The 27,274-nt window shown below is 36.6% G+C and overlaps 1 protein-coding gene, 1 long non-coding RNA gene and 1 other non-coding gene across 4 annotated transcripts; 2 read left to right on the top strand and 1 right to left on the bottom strand.

Moving 5' to 3' along the window:
- The first annotated feature begins 1,463 nt into the window (after positions 1 to 1,463).
- On the top strand, positions 1,464 to 1,545 carry Trnal-uag (transfer RNA leucine (anticodon UAG)). The gene has a single exon. It is a non-coding gene; the product is annotated as a tRNA-Leu (tRNA).
- Positions 1,546 to 5,439: 3,894 nt separating this feature from the next.
- On the bottom strand, positions 5,440 to 27,235 carry LOC127871792 (zinc transporter 6-like). Of its 2 annotated transcripts, none has more exons than XM_052414990.1 (13): positions 27,118 to 27,235; positions 26,303 to 26,343; positions 26,052 to 26,135; positions 25,289 to 25,373; positions 23,173 to 23,215; positions 22,539 to 22,604; positions 20,173 to 20,253; positions 16,769 to 16,804; positions 15,988 to 16,131; positions 15,020 to 15,139; positions 14,177 to 14,279; positions 7,468 to 7,584; positions 5,440 to 6,914 (listed from the first exon to the last, which is right to left on the bottom strand). In XM_052414990.1, the coding sequence occupies exons 1-13, from the start codon at positions 27,179 to 27,181 to the stop codon at positions 6,534 to 6,536; spliced, it is 1,365 nt and encodes a 454-aa protein (XP_052270950.1). In that variant the 5' UTR covers positions 27,182 to 27,235; the 3' UTR covers positions 5,440 to 6,533. The 2 variants fall into 2 exon arrangements, with proteins under 2 accessions (XP_052270950.1, XP_052270949.1); XM_052414989.1 differs by having other exon boundaries at positions 26,052 to 26,138.
- On the top strand, positions 17,449 to 18,504 carry LOC127871793 (uncharacterized). The gene is made up of 2 exons (XR_008045552.1): positions 17,449 to 17,734; positions 17,900 to 18,504. It is a non-coding gene; the product is annotated as an uncharacterized LOC127871793 (long non-coding RNA).
- Positions 27,236 to 27,274: the final 39 nt, after the last annotated feature.

Raw genomic sequence — 27,274 nt, forward strand, 5'->3', positions numbered from 1 at the left:
TAAATCACCAAAACATGAAAAAGTTAGAGGCTAAAGTAAAAGAGCGAGCTGAAACGGGTTTCATCCCGTTACAAACGGCCTAAAAAGGTTAAAAACAGTACATTGTTTTTTCTTTGTCAATTCCTTTCTTGCACACTAAATGATATATCTTTTAATTGTTTGAATCATTTGTGTTAAAAATGTCCGTTAAGAAAGGTATGGCTATGGGGGTCTCTAAGTGCGAAATGCATTTATTTTTGGTTAAAGTAGTCGCGTTTACATTAAATTAAATAAGACCAAGAAATATCTTTAAAAAAGATATACGGCGTTGATTGTTGTCGATGTTTATGAACGATCAAAAGTTATCTCTATGAGATAAAAAGTAGCGGATGCCTTTTTTCTGCGCAGTTCTTAGCTACATCATAAGCAAATCAATTACGGGGTGTTGCGCCCGATTTCGTGTCTTATTTTGCTTTATGTGATATTATTACTCAGATATCTATATTTACAGAATAGAAAAACACAAGAAACATGAAAATAAACGAGTGCATATAGGTCAGTCGGCAATACTCGAATCTTATTTAATTGCATAATTATAGTATAGTGAATTATTGTGCTCATGCTTAATAAACTGGTCTAAATGGATAAAAATTTCTAATTAATTTTATCAAAATTGGTCCTTATCATGCACATGTTGAAACCATATTAAAAATCGATGATTGACATACCACAATAATATCGCCGAATATCTTTATTTAGTATCTTTCTGATCAAAACAGACTTCAAGTGCACAAAGTTTACAAGACGGCGTTTATATAAAGATTTCTGCAACTGACCGCAAACTGACCTTGATACCTTGCGGATTGAATGCAATGCATTACAGTCACTGCGTTATTGTCAGTAAGACCGGTGTAACACAATGATCGCAACCCCTTCTGCGAACTCCGGTGATGAACTGTATATAAACTCTGACTTTCACAAATGGCCGCGAATTGACCCGAAACCTCGCGGGTTGAAATGCAATGCAAGTAAGTTCTAAATATGACAACATAGCCTTTAGTATAAACGCTTTTGCGCTGGTAATTCTCTGAAAATAAAAGGTGAACGCACAAACTGTATTTATGTCGAAAATTGATTGTAAAACTGTTCTATCTATTGAGCCTTTTCATTAGAGATAAAATTGTTTCATGCAGTAAAACAGTGTTACAAAGACGCGGATATGTTTCTAATGTTCTGGTGTTATACTCAAATCAGCCAATGGAATAAATGAAGTGTATTCATTCGTACCTAGCCGCGGGAAATTTTATTTTAGTATTATTGGAGACTTACAAAGGTCAAGTCAGGGTGAAAAGCTGGCTTAATACAGCTTACGCCGAAACATATTAAGTATAGCGTGACCATAATTGACGCAAAGAAAACACGAATCCGATAACAGATGCTGCAGTTAACAAGTTATAATGGTTTTGATACCTTTCGTATGACATGGTAGTGTGGCCGAGCGGTCTAAGGCGCTGGTTTTAGGCACCAGTCTCTTCGGAGGCGTGGGTTCAAATCCCACCGCTGCCATCTATATTTTGACAATGTACATTATATAGAAATAAGCAAATAGTTCACGGATTATTCATTGAATATAATCAACAATTTGTTACAATATTTGTTTTCGATTTCGTATGTAATAGATCAAAACATCGACGGGTTTCGAACCCTCGCATGTGATTGAACGACATGCGCCTGAAAGATGTGATTGGACCGTTGCGCACGACCATCCGCTTCATATATAATGTTGAAAGTTATCCAATACGGTTTATATGTTGCAATGTGTCCGAAGCACACTGCACTTACTTATCAAACAAGAGTGTAGTCAGAAAAGACTTTCTAAAGTTCAATGCCAGGGTGGGGACGGAACCCACAACATTCGCGTTAACAGCACGACGCTCTAACCAACTGAGATGTACTCTCTAAATATATCAACAAATTTTACTCGCTCTAATACATGTTTTACTATATACGAAGTTTTCCTGGTTTTATCTAGTGAAGCTATTAATCCTTTACGCATAGATGTTTACCTTTAAATCACCAAAACATGGAAAAGTTAGAGACTTAAGTATAAGAGTGAGCTGAAACGGGTTACATTCCGTTAGCAACGGCTTTAAAAGGTTTAAACAAAGTATATTTTAAATATTGTCAAGTTCTTTCTTGCAAAATTACATGATATATATTTGTTATTGTTTAAATCAATTCTGTAAATAATGTCCGTTTAGAAAGGTTTGGTTATGGGGGTCTCTAATTGCAATATGCATTTATTTACGGTTAAACAAGCAGGGTAGCGTGCCCGAGTCGTCTAAGGCACTGATTTTAGGCACCTGCAGTCTCTACGGAGGCGTGGGCTCAAAGCACACCGCTGTGATATATTTTGACATTGTTTACTACTGAATATGTATAACTGTTTCACGGTGATTATAATCAACTATTTGTTTTAAATGTTATAATGGCGTCGATTTCGCGTGTAATAGATCAAACCAGCGGCGGGTTTCAAACCCTCGCCTAAGGAGGAAAGCCATGCGTCATTTGACAATTTTCAAAGAAAAGCAAAACGTTTCATATGTTGCAATGTGTCCGAAGCACACCGCACTGACCAATCAAACAAAGGTGTGGTGATAAAAATACTTCCAAACTTCATGATCAGTATGGTGATGAAACCCACGACAAACGCGTTATTAACACGAAGCTCTATCAAATTGGACTAACCGCCCATTTGTATAAAGAAAGCCTACTTATGTTATAAGCATAAAGCGATAGCAAGGTAACTTGGCCAAGCGGCTTAAGGTGCCAGTCTCTGCGGAGGCGTGGGTTCAAATCCCACTCTTACCATGTTTTTTTCAATATTCAGTATAAATAAATTCGAAAGTTAGATAAACATATGTTTCTTTTTATACCTTTATTATAAGGTCCAACCTGAAAACAGCGGTCAGTCAAGGGAAATGACGAACGTGACCGTAACAGACAGGTGGTCGTTCCTCGCAGGTTACTACTTTTTTGTTTTGGTCAGTTTGTAGTTCAAAAAGGTTGTTACCCTACCCAGTCGTTTGCACACAGCTTAATGTAAACAAACGATAGTTGCTCATAGTTAGTTGCTCATAGTTAAGTATAATAAAACATTTTACAATAATATTGTTGTTTACTTGTTTTTATTTTTTTCAGTAAATCAGACATTCGTAATACGTTAATTGGAAAAAAATCTAAATAATGGTCGTCAGGTGTCAGTGACGTCACGTCCAAATCGCTTTTAGAAACCGAACGCACTGCATTTCAAAAGCAGCTCAGGTTTTGAAACCTGCCGATAACATGTGGTGTGAGCTTCTCATCTTGAAATTGAACGGGAGTTTTAGATTTTTTTTCAAAACAATTGTAAAAAAAGTTGCAACGCGATGGCTATTTTGCCGCAAATGAAGATCAATAATATTGTTATTGCACTCGCTAGCATTGTTGAAACCTTATAAGCAATACAGATCTATTGATTTTATGGCGTTATGACTTTTGCCGAGTCAGAAATAAGAGACAACAACACAGTATCTTAGGCGTGAAGTCCAATCCAACGGTTGTTACAAGTTTTTATATACATATATATATATCGTGACATTAGTAACCAATTCATATGGAGGTAGTTTGTATAGACGAGTTAACGCGTGACGTCACACGCACCTGCAAAGTTTAGACTCCGCCCACTGGTTGGCAAAAGAGGTGCAATTTATATAAGCGCATATAGAGAAGGTTGACGAAATCTTCGTTTTTTATGATAATCATGCACAATATCGAATATAATTTTACTAATTATGTCTGAATAAAACATTAGCATGCAAGGAAATGCATCTTTGGAACGATTTTATTGTTTTTATTATTATTTGTTTTTACTGACAACGAACTCGGGAGTGGAACACAATCTAAGAGCTCGGTATGTGGTTAAACAAAAATCTCTCTACTTGGCACTTCATCGCGACCATTTTTAGTTAAAAACTTCTCAGAAATTAAAATTCTTTTAGAATGAATTAAATTTAATGAACGAAAACAAATAAGGATAAAAACAAACAACGAATAGGTCAATTGTATGTACGCGACATAGGGTAACTGATTTGAACCATTATGTGTCTGGAAAAACTTACCTTCTTACACATTCAATAAATTCTTTTATTTAATGTAATTGTTTTATTTTATTGTTCACACTAATTTTGGCACTCTTTGTTGCAGCATTTATATCCCGGTGTATAATTGCACCTTTGTTATCACAAACCGATTATCTCGTTATGATCGGATACTGTCCAGACAATTACAAAGAAAACATGGTGTCATAAACCCAGGGACCTACATTTGGACCCCTGCATAAACCACATGTTGCAGACGAGTGTCTGGTCAGTAAACATAAGTCACGATACCTCTATGTCATCTCTTGGCATATTGAGCAATCATTTAAGCCACATTTTAAAGCTAAAAATACTGATAAGTTAATTTTTTATGAAATATTTTAACAAAAATGAAGACATTTGTCGAATGTATTAACGGGAACGAGTGTATATATTTATTAGCCAGTTAAACTTAATAATACATTGTTTAATAACTATACATTTAAATATTGTGCAATTTTACTGCTATGCAATTAAGGTATTTAACGGGTACCGGCAAAAGTTAACTCCGCTATAATGTGTAAAGATTGTACATTACTGCAGGGTCCGAAACACGATCATGAACATAAGCAGTCACAAAAGGGGCCGTTAGATAAATTAAATATATGCATCTATCATAAAATATTTTTATCACTTCTTATTACTAATAGAGATTTCAATATACATGCAAAGACAGTTACATTTGGGTCATTAATATGCAGGGTTTTTCCGTTTGTATGGTAAATTGAATTTATATTCATTCAATGTAAACGAGACGTAAATTCATTCAATGTAAAAAAAAATTACCACAATATTTAAAAATAGTACTGTATTCCGCTTTTTAGGGCTTTTTTTATAATTGATTAAATGCACCTCTGACTCTATTGATCGCTGATGAAATAAAACACTATCCACACCACTTAAAATTATAATACAATTAAAATATGTTTTATTAGTGTTTAAATATAATTTATTCAAGTCTTATTATCAGAAAGAATACGGCTAATTTATTGTTTTGTTTTGTGGAATTGTCAGTATTAAGTCTTCCGATCACGTTTACTCTATGCTAATAACTACTTCGTATTTTTATAAAGAGGAAATTTTCATTTATTTGGTACTAAATATGCTATATTTGCACTTTTTTAAAAAGAGTTTTAATGTTTATTTCGTATTTATTATCAATTTATTGACTAAACAAAAGCCCTTTATACATGTTTTACGTTACTGTAACCAGTGTTTTTGCCAACCAGTCAGTGCGCATGCGCGGAAAATCCCGAATGTAAACAATAACAATTAACTCGTCTATATGTTCCGCTTTAATGTTTTATGTTCAGTTAAGCAAACAATTGCTCAAAAGCTTTCTAATCTTGCCAGCCACATCTGTTGTTGTTGACAATATACATACTTCTTAAACCTATTGTTGGATTTTAACCATACTTTGCAGAAGTGTACTTGAAGGATTTTAAAAATAGAGGGAATCTAATCTCTACCACATTTCTACCAATTACTATGAATGCCTCAACGTCATTGGCGGAGCTGTTTTCCGAAAGGGGCAATAGCCGAAGTCTTAAGTACCGTGACAAACACAATCATCGCTTTCAAGATGATTATTGTACAGTTAGCTCTCTTAATTCGATGACCCCAATATCATTCAGATGGAGAGATAACTGATCGCCTTGACAATCAGAACCGCATTACAAACTTATTATCAGTGGCCTGGTCTGATTCATTTTATTTACAATATATATTTCTTTCATTTATTCTTTATCACATATGTTTTTAAACTATTAAATGATTTAAAAAATCTGCACAACCTTTAACTAATGAATTACAAGAATTTGAAAAATAAATTTTGCATAAACAGCTTTTTTAAATGTGCTACTATCATGACTTGACCATATTAATTTGTGACAAATCAAAAACATTCCGAGTTCAACGCTTATAAACTCCCATGAATTCAAGTAAGAGCTTTTTTTCAAACAATGTTCATGTGTTTTGCAGGAATTTAACACATTTATATAACATAGTCATACATGCAATCATTAAGAGTTTCATTACAGGGATAAATAATAAAATTATCGCATTCTTGAGATAATATTTTTCGTCTAAAGTCTGAATTCTAACTCGACGACAGCCTCCAGGTAAAATAACTTGAATGGGGAAAAAGTTAATGATAAGTGCTAAATCAAAATTAAGTGGTAGTACTAATGGGATGATGCAGAAAAACTGAACAGCATAACTTGAAAACAACTTGAATGAAAATATTTGATGAGAGAGTACTTTTTTATGACAAATGCGAATGACATGACTACTATTAACCACTTGTAAAACAATTTCATGTAATACATCACATACATTTTGTAATTTCAAATATGTACATTTAAACTGTACACATATTTACCAGTGAGATTTATGACCTCCATGACTATGGCCATGACCCCCATGAGAGTGACCATGACCTTGACCCCCATGAGAGTGACCATGACCTTGACCTGACAGTGGAACCTGTTTGCTGGGGCTCCCAGTAGGGGAAATAAACCCTAAATCCTGTGTTGGGGAAGGTCCTCTAGCAGGTACTATAGGAGGTCCAGAATATGTGTAATTTGATGGGAAAACAGAACCACCTCCCATGATGCTGTATGAGGATGCACGCGTCCAATCATCCTTGAATATTTGTATGGTCAGGGTAGAAACTACATTTGCTAGGCGATTGTAAACGTGGGCCAGCACTAGCTGTTCATTTGCATCACGTCTGACACGTACTTGTACTGAACCAGCCTACAAAATAAAAGCATAAAATGAACGTCAGGCAAAAACTGCCCTTATGACATATCCAAACACTGTAGCTCCAGATATGCCCATGTATTGGTATACTCTGACTAGGACTCACAATATCCCCTAATAAGGCATGACTTTATAGCAGACAGGTATCTCCTGAACAGCTTAGCAAATATGTAGGATTTTCTGTCAACGCATGGCATAATGGTATTATTCATACCAATTTTCACAAAACAAGACTAAAATATACCATATAAATATTGTTTTCTTTGAATAACACTTCCAGTTTAAACTGTAAAGCATTATATAGAATTTGTTACAGTGCAGACAATGTGACTGAAGTGTGTTCTGATAGAAGTCAAAACAATGTTAAATGGCATATACTGTATATCTGTTCCTTTGATTTGAATAGATAAGGATATATATCTCATGAAAGAAAACACAGTAGAAACAATGTCTTATCTAACATCCAACTTAACATAACCTGATACACAGTTGTAATACGGTAAGCTTAAAACTTATGTTCATGCTGATAAGCCTGGGTAAAACTTACAAGTGATCCAAAGGACAGTGTCCAGAAATGCTCCTCTCTGAACTCAAGTACCCCATCCAGTGTTGAGGCCTCACGTAGCACTTTGTCCAGCTGTCCCAACATGTGGGCCGGGGTGGTCTGAAATGGCAAAAACATGGTTAGCCTATAGAAATATCCGAGTGTAGCCCCGAGGGAGCTATGCTTTTTATCACATGAAAACTTTGTTTAAGGTTTATATTTTAAGATTTATATAAAAATTAAACAACTAAAATAACTTTTGTAACAGCTGTTTAAAATAATAATTATTTATTTACTTAGCAGAAAAGAACCTATCTTAGCAAATAAGTACATTTTTTTAGCAAGTTAAGACATTAATTATGTTTATATGCACATTTTTGCCCACTGCCTTATATAAGGTGTAGTATTTTACTATTCTAAAGGAGTAAACAGAAAACATGTGATTCTCAAATTGCGAAGTACTGAGCCACATGCTGGATCAACTTAAAAAAGTGCAGTGTGATATTTCCTATATTGTTACATTGGAAATATGTATAAATAAGCAAAAAAAGAACAAAAAAAAAAGATCATAAATAAACCAATCAAGCATGGGAAAGTTTTTTCTGAAAATGTGTACATTGGAAGGACATAAATTCAAAGCAAAAACAGGAACTGCTAATTAAGACTTCACATGATAAAAAATAAACCAATCATTCAGTGCTATATCCTGCACTACTAGAGTGTTGGCTGGATAATACAAATTGAAAATGGGAAATATCAAAGTATAAAATATAAATAAGGCTCCCTCTGTGAAAAGGGGGTTTAATGTATGTGTCCTCCCTGATTAGCCTGTGCAGACTGCATGGGCTAATCTGGAACGTCACTTCATGCACATGCATTTACCCCGTTTTCAAAGAATGAGGCTCAAATATACCAAGCCATTATGCCATGATTACAAGATAAGAAATTAACATGATAGAAAAGTACTGGCCATTGTCTGGTGGGTCCCTGCTTAAGTCTATCACAAATTGTACTGGCCATTGTTTAGTGAGTCCCTGCTTAAGTCTATCACAAATTGTACTGGCCATTGTCTAATGGGTCCCTGCTTCAGTCTATCACAAATTCTACTGGACATTGTCTAGTGGGTCCCTGCTTAAGCCTATCACGAATTGTACTTGTCATTGTCTAATGGGTCCCTGCTTAAGCCTATCACAAATTGTACTGGCAATTGTCTAGTGGGTCCCTGCTTTAGTCTATCACAAATTGTACTGGCCATTGTCAAGTGGGTCCCTGCTTAAGCCTATCACAAATTGTACTGGCCATTGTCTAGTGGGTCCCTGCTTAAGCCTATCACAAATTGTACTGACCATTGTTTTGTGGGTCCCTGCTTAAGCCTATCACAAATTGTACTGGCCATTGTCTAGTGGGTTCCTGCTTCAGTCTATCACAAATTGTACTGGTAATTGTCTAGTGGGTCCCTGCTTAAGCCTATCACAACAAATTGTACTGGCCATTGTCTAGAGGTTCCCTGCTTAAGTCTATCACGAATTGTACTTGCCATTGTCTAGTGGGTCCCTGCTCAAGCCTATCACAAATTGTACTGGCCATTGCCTATTGCGTCCCTGCTTAAGTCTATCACAAATTGTACTGGCCATTGTCTAGTGGGTCCTTGCTTAAGCCTATCACAAATTGTACTTGCCATTGTCTAGTGGGTCCCTGCTTAAGCCTATCACAAATTGTACTGGCCATTGTCTAGTGGGTCCCTGCTTAAGCCTATCACAAATTGTACTGGCCATTGTCTTGTGGGTCCCTGCTTAAGCCTATCACAAATTGTACTGGCCATTGTTTTGTGGGTCCCTGCTTAAGCCTATCACAAATTGTACTGGCCATTGTCTAGTGGGTTCCTGCTTCAGTCTATCACAAATTGTACTGGTAATTGTCTAGTGGGTCCCTGCTTAAGCCTATCACAAATTGTACTGGCCATTGTCTAGAGGTTCCCTGCTTAAGTCTATTACGAATTGTACTTGCAATTGTCTAGTGGGTCCCTGCTCAAGCCTATCACAAATTGTACTGGCCATTGCCTATTGCGTCCCTGCTTAAGTCTATCACAAATTGTACTGGCCATTGTCTAGTGGGTCCCTGCTTAAGCCTATCACAAATTGTACTTGCCATTGTCCAGTGGGTCCCTGCTTAAGCCTATCACAAATTGTACTGGCCATTGTCTAGTGGATCCCTGCTTAAGCCTGTCATAAATTGTACTGGCCATTGTCTAGAGGTTCCCTGCTTAAGTCTTGCACAAATTGCACTGGCCATTGTCTAGTGGGTCCCTGCTTAAGCCTATCACAAATTGTACTGGCCATTGTTTTGTGGGTCCCTGCTTAAGTCTATCACATATTGTACTGGCCATTGTCTAGTGGGTCCCTGCTTAAGCCTATCACAAATTGTACTGGCCATTGTCTAGTGTGTCCCTGCTTAAGCCTATCACAAATTGTACTGGTAATTGTCTAGTGGGTCCCTGCTTAAGTTTATCACAAATTGTACTGGCAGTTGTCTAGTGGGTCCCTGCTTAAGTCTATCACAAATTGAACTGGCCATTATCTAAAGGGTTCCTGCTTCAGTCTATCACAAATTGTACTGGTAATTGTCTAGTGGGTCCCCGCTTAAGCCTATCACAAATTGTACTGGCCATTGTTTTGTGGGTCCCTGCTTAAGTCTATCACAAATTGTACTGGCCATTGTCTAGAGGTTCCCTGCTTAAGTCTATCACGAATTGTACTGGCCTTTGTTTTGTGGGTCCCTGCTTAAGCCTATCACAAATTGTAATGGCCATTGTCTAGAGGTTCCCTGCTTAAGTCTATCACAAATTGTACTGGCCATTGTTTTGTGGGTCCCTGCTTAAGCCTATCACAAATTGTACTGACCATTGTCTAATGGTTCCCTGCTTAAGCCTATCACAAATTGTACTTGCCATTGTCTAGTAGGTCCCTGCTCAAGCCTATCACAAATTGTACTGGCCATTGCCTATTGCGTCCCTGCTTAAGTCTATCACAAATTGTACTGGCCATTGTCTAGTGGGTCCTTGCTTAAGCTTATCACGAATTGTACTTGCCATTGTCTAGTGGGTCCCTGCTTAAGCCTATCACAAATTGTACTGGCCATTGTCTAGTGGGTGCCTGCTTAAGCCTATCACAAATTGTACTGGCCATTGTCTTGTGGGTCCCTGCTTAAGCCTATCACAAATTGTACTGGCCATTGTTTTGTGGGTCCCTGCTTAAGCCTATCACAAATTGTACTGGCCATTGTCTAGTGGGTTCCTGCTTCAGTCTATCACAAATTGTACTGGTAATTGTCTAGTGGGTCCCTGCTTAAGCCTATCACAAATTGTACTGGCCATTGTCTAGAGGTTCCCTGCTTAAGTCTATTACGAATTGTACTTGCAATTGTCTAGTGGGTCCCTGCTCAAGCCTATCACAAATTGTACTGGCCATTGCCTATTGCGTCCCTGCTTAAGTCTATCACAAATTGTACTGGCCATTGTCTAGTGGGTCCCTGCTTAAGCCTATCACAAATTGTACTTGCCATTGTCCAGTGGGTCCCTGCTTAAGCCTATCACAAATTGTACTGGCCATTGTCTAGTGGATCATTGCTTAAGCCTGTCATAAATTGTACTTGCCATTGTCTAGAGGTTCCCTGCTTAAGTCTTGCACAAATTGCACTGGCCATTGTCTAGTGGGTCCCTGCTTAAGCCTATCACAAATTGTACTGGCAATTGTTTTGTGGGTCCCTGCTTAAGTCTATCACATATTGTACTGGCCATTGTCTAGTGGGTCCCTGCTTAAGCCTATCACAAATTGTACTGGCCATTGTCTAGTGTGTCCCTGCTTAAGCCTATCACAAATTGTACTGGTAATTGTCTAGTGGGTCCCTGCTTAAGTTTATCACAAATTGTACTGGCAGTTGTCTAGTGGGTCCCTGCTTAAGTCTATCACAAATTGAACTGGCCATTATCTAAAGGGTTCCTGCTTCAGTCTATCACAAATTGTACTGGTAATTGTCTAGTGGGTCCCCGCTTAAGCCTATCACAAATTGTACTGGCCATTGTTTTGTGGGTCCCTGCTTAAGTCTATCACAAATTGTACTGGCCATTGTCTAGAGGTTCCCTGCTTAAGTCTATCACGAATTGTACTGGCCTTTGTTTTGTGGGTCCCTGCTTAAGCCTATCACAAATTGTACTGGCCATTGTCTAAAGGTTCCCTGCTTAAGTCTATCACAAATTGTACTGGCCATTGTTTTGTGGGTCCCTGCTTAAGCCTATCACAAATTGTACTGGCCATTGTCTAATGGTTCCCTGCTTAAGCCTATCACAAATTGTACTTGCCATTGTCTAGTAGGTCCCTGCTCAAGCCTATCACAAATTGTACTGGCCATTGCCTATTGCGTCCCTGCATAAGTCTATCACGAATTGTACTGGCCATTGTCTAGTGGGTCCCTGCTTAAGTCTATCACAAATTGTACTGGCCATTGTCTAGTTGGTTCCTGCTTCAGTCTATCACATATTGTACTGGCCATTGTCTAGTGAGTCCCTGCTTAAGCCTATCACAAATTGTACTGGCCATTGTCTAGTGGGTCCCTGCTTAAGCCTATCACAAATTGTACTGGCCATTGTCGAGTGGGTCCCTGCTTAAGCCTATCACGAATTGCACTGGCCATTGTCTAGAGGTTCCCTGCTTAAGCCTATCACAAATTGTACTGGCCATTGTCTAGTGGGTCTCTGCTTCAGTCTATCACATATTGTACTGGCCATTGTCTAGTGGCTCCCTGCTTAAGCCTATCACAAATTGTACTGGCCATTGTCTAGTGGGTCCCTGCTTAAGCCTATCACAAATTGTACTGGCCATTGTCCAGTGGGTCCCTGCTTAAGTCTATCACAAATTGTACTGGCCATTGTCTAATGGGTCCCTGCTTAAGTCTTTCACAAATTGTGCTGGCCATTGCCTTTTGCGTCCCTGCTTAAGCCTATCACAAATTGTACTGGCCATTGTCTAGTGGGTTCCTGCTTAAGCCTATCACAAATTGTACTGGCCATTATCTGGTGGGTCCCTGCTTAAGCCTATCACAAATTGTACTGGCCATTGTCTTGTGGGTCCCTGCTTAAGCATATCACAAATTGTACTGGCCATTGTCTAGTGGGTTCCTGCTTCAGTCTATCACAAATTGTACTGGCCATTGTCCAGTGGGTCCCTGCTTAAGTCTTTCACAAATTGTACTGGTCATTGTCTAGTGGTTCCTTGCTTAAGTCTATTACAAATAATACTGGCCATTGTCTAGTGGGTTCCTGCTTAGGTCTATCACAAATTGTACTTGTCATTGTCTAGTGGGTCCCTGCTTAAACCTTTCACATATTGTACTGGCCATTGTCTAGTGGGTCCCTGCTTAAGTCTATTACAAATTGTACTGGCCATTGTCTAGTGGGTTCCTGCTTAGGTCTATCACAAATTGTACTTGTCATTGTCTAGTGGGTCCCTGCTCAAGCCTATCACAAATTGTACTGGCCATTATCTAGTGGGTCCCTGCTTAAGCTTATCACAAATTGCACTGGCCATTGTCTAGAGGTTCCCTGCTTTAGCCTATCACAAATTGTACTGGCCATTGTTTAGTGGGTCCCTGCTTAAGCCATCACAAATTGCACTGGCCATTGTCTAGTGGGTCCCTGCTTAAGTCTTTCAGAAATCGTACTGGCCATTGTCTAGTGGGTCCCTGCTTAAGTCTATTACAAATTGTACTGGCCATTGTCTAGTGGGTTCCTGCTTAGGTCTATCATAAATTGTACTTGTCATTGTCTAGTGGGTCCCTGCTTAAGTCTATTACAAATTGTACTGGCCATTGTCTAGTGGGTTCCTGCTTAGGTCTATCACAAATTGTACTTGTCATTGTCTAGTGGGTCCCTGATCAAGCCTATCACAAATTGTACTGGCCATTGTCTAGTGGGTCCCTGCTTAAGCCTATCACAAATTGCACTGGCCATTGTCTAGAGGTTCCCTGCTTAAGCCTATCACAAATTGTACTGGCCATTGTCTAGTGGGTCCCTGCTTAAGCCTATCACAAATTGTACTTGCCATTGTCCAGTGGGTCCCTGCTCAAGCCTATCACAAATTGCACTTGCCATTGTCTAGAGGTTCCCTGCTTAAGCCAATCACAAATTGTACTGGCCATTGTCTAGAGGTTCCCTGCTTAAGCCTATCACAAATTGTACTGGCCATTGTCTAGAGGTATCCTGATTAAGTTTATCACAAATTGTACTGGCCATTGTCTAGTGGGTCCTTGCTTAAGTCCTCACAAATTCTACTGGACATTGTCTAGTGGGTCCCTGCTTCAGTCTATCACAAATTGTACTGGCCTTTGTCTAGTGGGTCCCTGCTAATTTCCACCCCTCGATTACACAGTATTAGTTTATAATAAGATGTCAAAATCAGCAATTACCTTTGGCAAATATCTGAGAACTTTTACTTGCTTTTGGTGTTCACAGTCAATGATAAACTCAGATACATCTCTATAATTCTAAACTTAGTTTTGTTCTGTTTAAACTCTTTCATTAGCTTGTACTTTTTAAGATTTTAAATTTTGACATAAAATGAATTGAAACACCAATTTATAGACTCAATGTAATGCTTCTGTGCAATACCAAATTGTAAAAGCAACCAATAGATGACTCATCTGTTAATACAAGACAAACCTGCAAAAGTATTTTTCCAGTATACACTGCCATAGGAAACATTGTTCCTATTGTCATAAAGGCAATTGACACAGCGGCCACTGTATCAGATGTGTAGTAACTCCTGGCAAAAAAAGAAACATTGTGAAGATGTTTTTGTATATTTAAAGCAGCACTATACAAAAAAATTCTGAATTCCTGCACAACAATAAATGTTTTGAATGAACAATTATTGAAAAAAATGAAACATACAAACACACTTAGTAATCGTAACATTATAGAAACAATATGTTTAATATATGTATGCATTGATATGTTACTAAATTAGCAAAACCAAAAACACATTCATCGTTGAAGTAACTTTGAATTAAAAATTAATTATAGCACTTAGATATTGTACAAAACTAAGAAAACAATTAAAAAATTACTGACTTGACTATTTTACTTTCTATTTTGTAGATACTAAATCAGTACATTATTTTTTACCCATGTCACATACCGATATTTGTCAAAGCTGTGTGATGTGTATAAAACTATTGTATATAATAATGATTAAAAGAAGAAGTGTGATAAAATGCATACAATGAACAATTACAGTGTCATGTTAAGTTTTAATCACAACAACACAACTTATGCTATTTATAGGCAACAAATAGTTAGATTGGAATCTTAATTGTTTCAATATTTGATGGGACAAAAATGGCCTAAACTGGGATTTTTTAGTGAAAAAATTGTGATGACAACTTTTTAGAGCTAGAGTAACCCCTGAAAATCACCCTCTAACCTTTTCCTGTGTTATCAAATATCTAACAGAAGCTTATTAAACCACTTATGAATACTTGAAAGAGAAGCATGTGTACTTACTTGGAGTCAATCAGGACGTGTGAGATGGTAAGGGTAAATCCACCACAGAATGCGATGAGAGCAAGTGGGTTGATCCGAGGCAACAGAAGCTTGCTTAAACCAGGTATCCAGTGACAAAGACTGAAAACAAAAGGTTCATTCGGGTGAAAAATAAAACAAATGCAGTTTTTTTTCATAAAAAAAATAGTGATTTAAATTAAAATGCCTTCAGGTTCTTCACTATGATAGGCATGTGTTCTTCATAAATGAAATGACATTTTTGATATAAAATTTAAACCACTACATGATTTTCTCTAAGATTAACATAGTGTTGGCAGGTTTGTGATTCTCATGTACTATTATAACATGTCATATAATAAAATGTGTCTTGTTCTGAGAAAATTGGGCTTAATGCATGTGCATAAAGTGCTGTCCTAGATTAGCCTGTGCAGTTCGCACAGGCTAATCAGGGACGGCACTTTCCGCTTTTATGACATTTTTCGTTTAAATGAAGTCTCTTCTTATCAAAAATCTAGTTTAGGGAGAAAGTGTCATCCCTGATTAGCCTGTGTGGACTGCACAGGCTAATCTGGGACAACACTTTACGCACATACATTAAGCCCACATTTCACAAAACAACCCACATATGTAAATCACTGATCTTCCCAGTGACAAAGAACTAAATAATAGGGGAAAAACTACAAATTAACAATGCAGACATGTTCTGAAGCAAAGCATAGCAAATAATAGTTCATCTCATATTTCACTACATGCTACATAATTATATGCTTTAAATGCCTATGGTGACTACTGTCTGCTTTTATTGTATGTTTCGTTTATAGGAAGTCCCTTATAAATGAAAATTAAATTATAAGACTGCACAGGCTATTCTGGGGAGGACACTTTACGCACATGCATTATGCCCAGTTTTCCCAGAACAGGGCTCATGTGTTTGTTCCATGTTTAAGGTATGTTATTCACCCAGTTACCTCTCACTGATGTCCGTGGTGTGTTCCTGTAGCCAGCTGGAGCTGGAGGCTGCAATCACATGATTGAGGGCCTTATTGTCCACGCTGTATGTCAGGAACATGTGCAGCATGAACGCAAACATCACCCCGATCAGGAGCCGACCTCTAGAAATATGAGAGAGCTGATTGCATTAATGTGAAGAAACAGCTTGCAATTTGCATTGCGATGATCTTGAGAAATTACATTCCAGAATATTTGAGACATAGGGTGGAATAGAATTGCAGCAATGCAGTACTCATGTTAATGCATCTTATTAGAATTTTGTTCTTGTTAATTAATCAATTGAATAAATAGGAAAAAGGCTTGATAGAAAAATATATTCTTTGCCTCATTTCGCAAAATAACACTTTTAAGCCTAAAATAAAAACAAAAGTATATTATTCTAGTTTAACTTTGAGATGCTTTCGTCTAAAAAAACAATAAGCAGCACTTTTTCAACAATCATTCTGGGGGGCGGGGCAACACAATGAATAATAGTGATATAAAATGTTATAGGTCTTTTAAAAGTTATAGGTTTTTTAAGCATTCTGTCTTCCTTTAACTTTATACGAGGAATATAAATTGAACAACGTCCCATAACTTATATGTTCACAACATTGGCAACTATAGCTAGCCTATGTGTACATGTGGTTAAAAAAACTTCATACCGTTAATGACAAGGAAAAAACTTACAAATGGACAGACCACATAATCCATTATTCACCAAAATTTATGAAAGAATGCACAGAATAGAAAACATACGTGTGTATTTCAGGCTGCTGAATCACCCTCTCAATGCTGCAAATACAAAACAAGGGACAAAATTGTCACAAAACCAGGTTTTCATTGTGAAAAAAAAATCTGATAAAGGGAGAAAACTCAAACTGAACTTTTGAAATGAACAAACAAAATTAACCCCTTTGTAAGTTTGTTTTTAAAAAAAATATATTTTTAGTGGTGGCAACCTTGACATTGGAGATATTGACGTGATTCTTTCGTGCGACACACCGTCCCATGATGGTGAACAAATGTGCCAAATGATTTTAAAATCTCACAATGAATGACATAGTTATGGCCAGGACAAGCTCATTTATGGCCATTTTTGACCTTTGAACTCAAAGTGTGACCTTGACCTTGGAGATATCGACGTAATTATTTCGCGCGACACACCGTCAAATGATGGTGAACAAATGTGCCAAATGATGTTAAAATCTGACAATGCACGACATAGTTATGGCCCGGACAAGCTTGTTCCGCCCGCCCGCCAGCCCGCCCGCATTCGCCAATCAAATAACCAGTTTTTTCCTTCGGAAAACCTGGTTAAAAATGAGAACTTCTTTGTAGGTAGAGGTTTGTTGTAGCCTTTGGCAGACTGGTAATTTGATGGTGAAAAAAAAAAAAAAAAAAAAAAAAAAAAAAAAAATGACCTTTGACCTTGAAGGATGACCTTGACCTTTCACCACTCAAAATGTGCAGCTCCATGAGATGCACATGAATTTATTTTTTTTGACCTTTGACCATGAAGGATGACCTTGACCTTTCACCACTAAAAATGTGCAGCTTCATAAGATACACATGCATGGCAAATATCAAGTTGCTATCTTCAATATTGCAAAAGTTATGAGCAACGTTAAAGTTTTCGGACGGACACACGGACGGACGGACGGTCAAAATTTGTGTGCGTATGGAAAGGCGTTGTCCATATACACATGCATACCAAATATGAAGGTTATATCTCAAGGCACATAGAAGTTATGAGCATTTTTCGAAACCTAAACGCAGATTTTGAAACCTAAACGCAGACCCCTACTTCAAGGTCAAGGTCACAGGGGTCAAAATTGTTGTGCGTATGGAAAGGCCTTGTCCATATACACATGCATACCAAATATGAAGGTTATATCTCAAGGGACATTTATGGCCATTTTTGACCTTTGAACTCAAAGTGTGACCTTGACCTTGGAGATATCGACGTAATTATTTCGCGCGACACACCGTCCAATGATGGTGAACAAATGTGCCAAATGATTTTAAAATCTGACAATGAACGACATAGTTATGGCTCGGACAAGCTCATTTATGGCCATTTTTGACCTTTGAACTCAAAGTGTGACCTTGACCTTGGAGATATTGACGTAATTATTTCGTGCGACACACCGTCCCATGATGGTGAACAAATGTGCCAAATGATTTTAAAATCTGACAATGAACGACATAGTTATGGATCGGACAAGCTCATTTATGGCCATTTTTGACCTTTGAACTCAAAGTGTGACCTTGACCTTGGAGATATCGACGTAATTATTTCGCGCGACACACCGTCCAATGATGGTGAACAAATGTGCCAAATGATTTTAAAATCTGACAATGAACGACATAGTTATGGCCCGGACAAGCTTGTTCCGCCAGCCCGCCAGCCAGCCAGCCAGCCCGCCAGCCAGCCAGCCAGCCAGCCCGCCCGCATTCGCCAATCTAATAACCAGTTTTTTCCTTCGGAAAACCTGGTTAATGATAACCACATGTGTGCAATGTATATGTATATTGACATCAGCATATGAATAACCATATTCAGAAAGTGCAAAAAAGGTCTGACAAATTTCACAGAAAAAAGAGCTGTCCAAAGAAAGAGCTCCACAATTATTTCTCTTTGAAAGCATAATACCCTAAATGTAATATAATTTATTTCCCTATTTTAATTAACAGTGGCCTTGATCCCACCGACACTAGATGCAATCCCTTGCTATATCAGCGTGTAACATACCTACACATAAAAGTTGAAAACAATATCTCAATTATAACTTCAGATATCGAGTGCAAACTTTTTATATATTGTAAGCAGAAGAGACCTTGACCTTTACCAAACTTGCCCTATGTACAAACCCACGCTAGAGGTCTACATGTCACCAGAATGATCTCAAAGATATGTACAAAATTTCCATTGAATATCTGTGTAAGTTATGTACTTGTTGCATGCAAACTTCATCATGAATTTCAGCTTGCAGGCAAACCTTAATCTGGCATTTTTTTTAGTAAAGGCGGCATTATCATATTTGAATGCACATTAAAGGTGTAGATCTTGGTCAGAACACATATGTTATGTTTTATTTCAATATCTGAAGTAGCCATAGAGATAAGGAATGTTTGCATGCGAACATTTGCCAAAATTGGTTAGAACAGAAGGAGCATAATTCTGCTAAATTACGGGTAAGAGTTAAGGTCCTTAGTCAGTAACCTCCCATGCTAATCCAAAAGACATGAGTGAAGTTACAATTGAATTACTTAAGCAGTTACAGAGAATTGCACTTTTTGCATGCAACCCATAACCTAAATTTCATCTTGGGGGCGAAATACTTCTTAAAAGCTGGTCACAGTTATAGATGTTGGTCTTTGAATGTTCATGACGAACCTAAACCCATATGTAATGAGTTCTTTCAGCAAAATATGTAATAGATACAGAGGCATAGTCAAGTTGTAACAAACATTAATGTACAAAAAAGGGGTCATGATTCTGCTTATCCCCAGGAAGGAGTTATGGCACTTGGCCAGCAATGCCGACATATAGCTTGGACTATTCAGTGTATATTCGAGCAAATTAAATGGCTATATAAAGCAAGCCCAAATGTAATTTACACATGGAATGAAACAACCAGCCATGAATACATGTAATACATATTTTTTCCATTATCATTTGTTGTAGAGTAACCAATATTAAGGCATAAAAAGCAGATGCATGGATTTTAAATAAGGAGCATAAATTATTATTTAAATGATATAAATTATTTTGTGCACTGAGCAATGATGATCTGACAGATTTTCCTTGTACATTTGTATACGCTTTTGAATTTAGATCCAATATAAATGTAAATGTTATACCGATACATTGTGTGCTCAGTGTACACAAAACCTTATCTGTTGCATATTGTTTTTTTCACAAGTATCACGCACTTCTTAACAGTAAAATTAATTTCTGTAGTACAAGTATCCTACTTTTCTGTACTAGCCTCAAAGAATGATAAACAATTTCCTACTCTGATAATAAAAACATATTTATTTATTTATATACTTTATATTTTTTATCATAAAAATATATACATATGTTATAAATATAAATATTATAAATAATGTAGAGCCCTTTAGTGTAGAATTTGTAAGATTCATGGGCTACCCACCTTTCTTTGATGACAAACAATGCCCCCAGCTGACACAGCATAGTGGTGGCGAAGGTGGCAAGGACCTCAAATCTTTCATACCTTAGAAACAAGAACAGCTTCAGGTTTTATTATTTTTATTGGGTCATAAATAGGTGAAAAGTCATTGCAACCTAATAATCTATGTTAGCTAAAATTTGCCACGCTTTTTAATTTGCCTGGTGGTGATTTGGCTATTAATTCTAAGTAATATTAGAAATTTATTAAGACATCTACTTGGTTACTTGTCATGGTCTTCAAAAATATTCTGCGTAAGAAACACTAATCAAATTACTTTATGTTGGCAGTGTTTGCTTTTAACATTTTTATCTGGTAAGTATATAAATGCATTTAACTAGATTAGTGCCGGCATCACGATTTACCCAAATACACCCAAATACGCTCAAAATACCCAAATACTCATAATTTTGACTCATTATGGCATGTTTTTCCATATTTTTATTAAGACGCGATTAGGGTTAAGATATCAAGATACCAAATTTTCTTAATATTGCTTCTTCAGAAACACAATGCCCCCTACTGCGCTGCTTTGAAATAAAATTTCTATTTATCATTTGGCAGGTATAGAAATCATCTCCCTTTAAAGCTTATTACTTCCCTTGGATTTTGTCCAATCCAACCGGGAGGAGGGGGGGTGGGGGGTCTGTTGACAGTCAAAAATGACCAAGTCAGACATCACTGACAACCAAGACCTGTGGTTTATCAAAGAGATCATAGCCAGAGTTCATCATGCATCTATGGACATAAGTCCACAGGTATGTAATGAACCCTGCCATTCACAAATTAGTACAGGAAAGAAAAAAAAAGATAATTTATCATTTAAAAACTTTGACAAATTAATCATTTGAGTTATAAAACATCAAAATAAAAAATCTGTACAGTAACTGTGAAAAGAACTTCAATTCTTGGTAAGGAAATATATTGTCTGAGATTTATAATTACCCCGGTATATAAATTACCTCCCTTGAAAATAATTGTCTCTAACAAATCTCTATTTTTACTAGCAAATAATTAAAAGCCACTACCGTGACTGTAGATTCACCACTCAAAATGTGCAGCTCCATGAGATACACATGCATGCCAAATATCAAGTTGCTATGTTCAATATTGAATCATTATCTCCCTTTAAAGCTTATTACTTTCCTTGGATTTGTATTTTTGACCTTAGACCTTGAAGGATGACCTTGACCTTTTACATGTACCACGATGTGTTTGTCAGAAACACTATGCGAATACTGTGCCGCTTTGATTAATTTAACAAAAATATATAATTTGGCAGGTCAGATAACTATGTCCATTTAAAGCTTATTACTTCCCTTGGATTTGTTTTTTTCGACCCTGTGACCTAGTTTTTGACCCGGCATGACCCATATTCGTACTTGATCTAGATACTGTCTAGATACAACTTCTGACCAAGTTTCATAAAGAACAGATGAAAATGATTTGAATTAGAGAGCGGACACGAAAAGTGTGACAGACTGACAGACAGACAGACTTACAGTTGGACAGTGAGAAAACTATATACCCCCTTTTCTTCGAAAGGAGGCATTAAAAAGCCCCAAAAATATGGACAAACATGCCATAATGTGTCAGAATTATGACTATTTGGGTATTTTGAGCGTATTTGGGTGTATTTGGGTAAATCATGCCACCCAATAGTGCCACAAGGACACAGATGCCCCTGCTATATTTCAATGGACACAGAAACCTGTGTTTTTGCCACAGAGCATGTAAGTACCAGTTATTTGTACCTGTTGGTACACATACAGCCTATTTCATATACATGACACTGGCCTTTATACAAGCACTATAGCTATTATTGGCCTGAAATGATTACATATTTGGCCAATGGACTTTTAAGGAGAGAACTGATGGTCATGTGAATATCTACTACCAGGAAAAACACAACAGGACCATGCACAATATTCAAGTTTAACCCTTTGCATGCTGGGAAATTTGTTGTCTGCTAAAATGTCGTCTGCTGAATTTCTAAAATTATCATTTTCTTCGATTTTTTTTCAAAGAATACAATCAGAATAGCAAACAGTTTGAATCCTGATGAGACGCCACGTTTTGCGGCGTCTCATCTGGATCCAAACTGTTTGCAAAGGCCTTCAAAATTCGGTTCCAGCACTGAAAGAGTTAAACACCCTTTCCACTTTTATGGATATTTTTGTCTGTAAATGAAGTCTCTTCTTACTGAAAATCCCGTTTAGAAGGAAAGTGGTGTCCCTGAGTAGCCTTAATTGGTATGACGCTAAATGCTCATGCATTAAGCCCTTTTTCCCAGAACAAGTCACAGACTTATCTTTTGAGCTTGGACTTACCCAAATGAATAAGCAGGGCTTGGCCTCTGAAGTCTCACCCATATACTCAGCAGACAGGTCAGCAAACTGTTGGTGTAGTGAGAAGAGCATTCAAGTATATATTTCAGGGTCTCAATTTATATTTGAGGGGTCAGCCACTCTCTGTGAAAAGGGGGTTTAATACATGTGTGTAAAGTGTCGTCCCAGATAATCAGAGATGACACATTCCGCCGAAACTTGATTTTTGCTAAGAATAGTTTTTTCAAAATATATCATAACAGCGGAAAGTGTTGTCCCTGATTAGCCTGTGTGGACTCCAAAGGCTAATCTGGGACAACACTTTACGCACATGCATTAAACCCCTTTTTTCATAGAGCAAGGCCCATTTGAATACAGCTAATAAAATATCTACAGTATAGCTGCTATTGATATTATTCCTTAAATTTTCAGACTTAAATGAAAGGGCAATTTCATTTTTTCCTGTCAGGTTTAAGCGTACAATGAATGGTTATTTCTAAGGTTTTTATAATTATAAAATGTATTAATCAACTATATTACATTATACTATGAGAAAAAGCTGAAAAAGTAATTTAGCAAACTTATAAGAATGGGATTTTTAATAACTGGAACACGAGCATTTGCAATAAACGAATACCTGAAGATGTCAAACAGTGTCAGGTAAGTGTAAGCTGTAAGGGCTGAAAATATATAAACATTTAACTGTAATATCGAGATACATGTGTTTTTAAAAGTCATTTAAAGACACATCTGAGGCTTATAACAACTCATTTGAGTCCATTTAGTTGGTTAAACCAGTATTTACTGTGTTTAGGAAAGATGAAAATCACATATTGCTGATCATAACAAAGACAACAGTGTCAGTAACTATTATAGCCAAGATAAATATTACAGCCACTTTAATAAACAAGAGGGCCAAGATGGCCCTAGTTCGCTCACCTTTTTGTACAAGGCGATGTTCATTTCTTACCGGTAGTTGAAAATTCAGTACTCTAGAGCATATTAGATTGGTTCTCTACTGTTTAATTTTGCAGTGTGAGCATTTGATTAATTCTGATTGAGTACTGTCCATTTGCATGGGTTTTTTGCAATGTTAACATTTGCAAGTAATGATAATTCTGCATGTGTTTACAAGGTTTTTGTAAGATTTGGACCTATAAATGTGGACTCTAGAGTGTTTAAAAGGTTTCTCTATAGCCAAATAAGGAATACTGCCCCGCCCACTGGCGGCCATGTTTGTCCACGGACCAGAACAACTTTTGAACTCAACCAACATATAATTAAGACAAACATTTTAACAAAGTTACATGAACATTGGGCATAAAATGTGACTTTTACAGTTATAACAAGGTTTTTCTTTTTTTTTTACCTGGTGACCTAGTTTTTGACCCAGCACGACCCAGTTTCGAACTCGATCGAGGTATCATTGTGACAAATCTTCTGACCAGGTTTCATGAAGATCAGACAAAAAATGTGGCCTCTAGAGTGTTTACAAGGTTTCTCTATGGCCAAATAAGAAAAACTTCCACGCCCACTGGCGGCCATATTTTTCAACAGACTGGAACCACTTGTGAACTCAACCAACATATCATTAAGACAAACATTTTGACAAAGTAACATTAAGATTGGGGAAAAAATGTGACTTCTACAGTGTTTACAAGGTTTTTCTTTTTTTTTGACCTAGTTACCTAGTTTTGACCCAGCATGACCCAGTTTCGAACTCGATCGAGGTATTGATTTTTGAGACAAACATTCTGTCCAAGTTTCATAGAAGATCGGACAAGAAATGTGGCCTCTAGAGTGTTAACAAGGTTTCTCTATACCGGTAGCCAAATAAGGAAAACTTTGGGGGAAGGGGTCCGCAGCCCTCAGGAGGGGGAATTTTTTGTAAATGGGGGAATTTTTATAACGAAAAAACCCAACTATGTTTAACCTTTATAAACATATATTTCCATATATGCGGACTGTCTTTATAGGACAGAACGGTGGACTTTTACTCAATCTATATAACAGTAATCTTATTTAAAAGTCCACCATTATGTCCTTTTTGTTCCTAAAACAAGCTAGTGCTGTGTCCATTTGCATGCAAAGTCTGTCTTAAACCAAAGAGAACAACAATATATCCGGCACACGATATAAATTGTCAGGTTATTCATGCATGTTTATGTATGCAAGGTAGGTAAATAGCGTGTTTTGAGATTGCCAAACTAAGCTAATGCCTACATAAACATGCATGAATAACCTGACAATTTATATCGTGGGCTTGTTATGTGACTTCTACAGTGTTTACAAGGCTTTTCTTTTTTTTGACCTAGTGACACAGTTTTTGACCCAGTTTCGAACTCGATCGAGGTATTATTGGGACCAATCTCCTGACCAAGTTTCATGAAGATCGGACAAGAAATGTGGCCTCTAAAGTGTTTACAAACCTAATGTAGACGAGGGACGGATGACAGACAAAGACCAACACAAAAGCTCACCTGTGCAATCAGATGAGCTAATAAAATATTGTAATTCCATGTCCATCATCACAAGTTTAATTAACAATGATCCTATGTAAAAATCAACAATATTACATTTACTGTATGCATTTCTTCAAGTATCTAAATTGCAGTGCACACTATTGTGGGAATCATAAGATCATAAAGTTTAAAATAATGATGTAATTATACAATTTGAAGTAAGACATGCATTGATTTATTAATTTAAAGAAGTTATTCAGCTTCACATAGAAAGTGTGTTGCCCATATTACCCATGCTGTTTGTATCATGACACCAAACAAACAGCAGGCCTGTGCCAAACATATTCAGGCAAAGGAATATCAGTATCTTTTTGGTCTGAAATGGAGAAATTCAAATTAATTAATACTATTTTTTATCTATGTCTTAAAATTCATATCTTTTTGCAGGTCTATATATTTCAGCATATATCACCAACAATATTTCTACTTTATTAAGCTACATTTACTTTTTATAAGAGTTGTGGTTAACACAATTGACAATAATCTTAATTATTTGCTATGTGGTGAACTCAACATGTCTTTGATTTTTAATGAATGGTGTTAAGAACTGTACAGGCATTCATAGCATTAGCAGGCTAAAAAAAGTTTTAAATTTTGAATGCAATTGTCAATAACATACATACAATAGAAGATAACTATTTTCAATAACTAAACAATTGGTTACCTACTTTCATATATATTAATCTTTGTATATATTATACTAACTGATTGTGTTGTTTAACTATAAATAATGTATTTGAGAAATTTATGTTATATAATTATCTGTGAGTGGATCTAGATAATGTTTCAACAAGAGATGTGTTTGTCAGATTATTTTGACCTTGAATTTTCAACCTTGAATTAAGCCAGAGTTTTTGTCTCTTGACTTTTAAAATTACCTTATACTTAAGATATATATGAAAAGTACTCACCAATTGAGACAGTGGAAGTTCTTTTTTTTTCTTACATAAACTATGGCTTTATAATTCAGTTTCAAAATATATGGCAGTTTTACCTCATTAAGTCTCAAAATTGATGACAATTCATGGGCGAAGGATTGCAAGACAGACTTCTTTGCCCCAACAAATGGAAACATAGTCTGCTGAAAAGATATTTGCTGTGCAATTTAATATTGTATAATCAATAAAATTCTTCAATAAAATTTACTAATGTTATTCTCATTTACTTGAAAAAACAAACATGGCTCAACATGATCCGAACAAACATTTTTTTCTTTAAAAAACAAAGGAACAAAACCACACATACCGAGGCAGAATTACACGTTGAGTCGTCATGGTAATTGCCAGCTGAAAATCAATGTGTAGAAATTTAAAGAATCTGAAACAAAAGTAGTTATTTGTCACACATCATGACTGTTTAACAGTGTTAATAAGATTACTTTAAAATGAAAAAAAAATCAGTTACTGAGCAGGGAACTAAAATATAGCTAATTTAAGATTATTCAATCGCAATGACTCAGGAGTGCTTCAGGCAACTTGTCAAAGGCTTTAAGCCAACAAACATTTTGACCAAAACTGATGACGATTTTAAACCATAGAGTAAAAGGGCAGAAAAGTTTATTTTTATAAATTTTGTAAAATCCAAGGGCCATTATTTCATCATGGGATCAACAATCATGCCCGAGAAGATAGGCCTTCAAACATTAACAACAATTCTAAAAATAATTCAGGGCCATAATTTGGATGGGCCTAATCAAACTTGGTTGAAATACTACGCCTATTTTGTATATACAGAACATATTGGAATACTGCTAGACCCACATATTAATGACAGGATGTTGTTATTCACATGCCTCATTATCAACAAGTTTTTTGTATGGTGAACCATTGAACCATTATGGTTTAAATGACACGAGATTAAATCATTTGTAAAACTGATAACTTTATTACTATTCTTCAAAACAAGGATAAGTATCTTACGCATATGTATGTAAGATTTAAGCGGTCAGATCTATCCGAAATAAATATATCCGAAATATAGCTAAATCATCTTAGTAACAATTTTGTCTACTACAGTTAAATGTCATAATTAATTCGCATTTGTTTAGTATGATAACGTACATTTGTCCAAATCCAAGTTTACGCTGCTGCTTATAAGGTCTGGAATCGTACTGCACGCAGACATTTCTTAAAATTAAAATAGCATAATTACACCTGTCAAACTAGTCGGGGTTATTATAATACGACGATTTTGATTGGTTAAACTTCAGACATTACC

Source organism: Dreissena polymorpha, chromosome 3, assembly GCF_020536995.1.
Source record: "Dreissena polymorpha isolate Duluth1 chromosome 3, UMN_Dpol_1.0, whole genome shotgun sequence".
Taxonomy (NCBI): Eukaryota; Metazoa; Mollusca; class Bivalvia; order Myida; family Dreissenidae; genus Dreissena; species Dreissena polymorpha.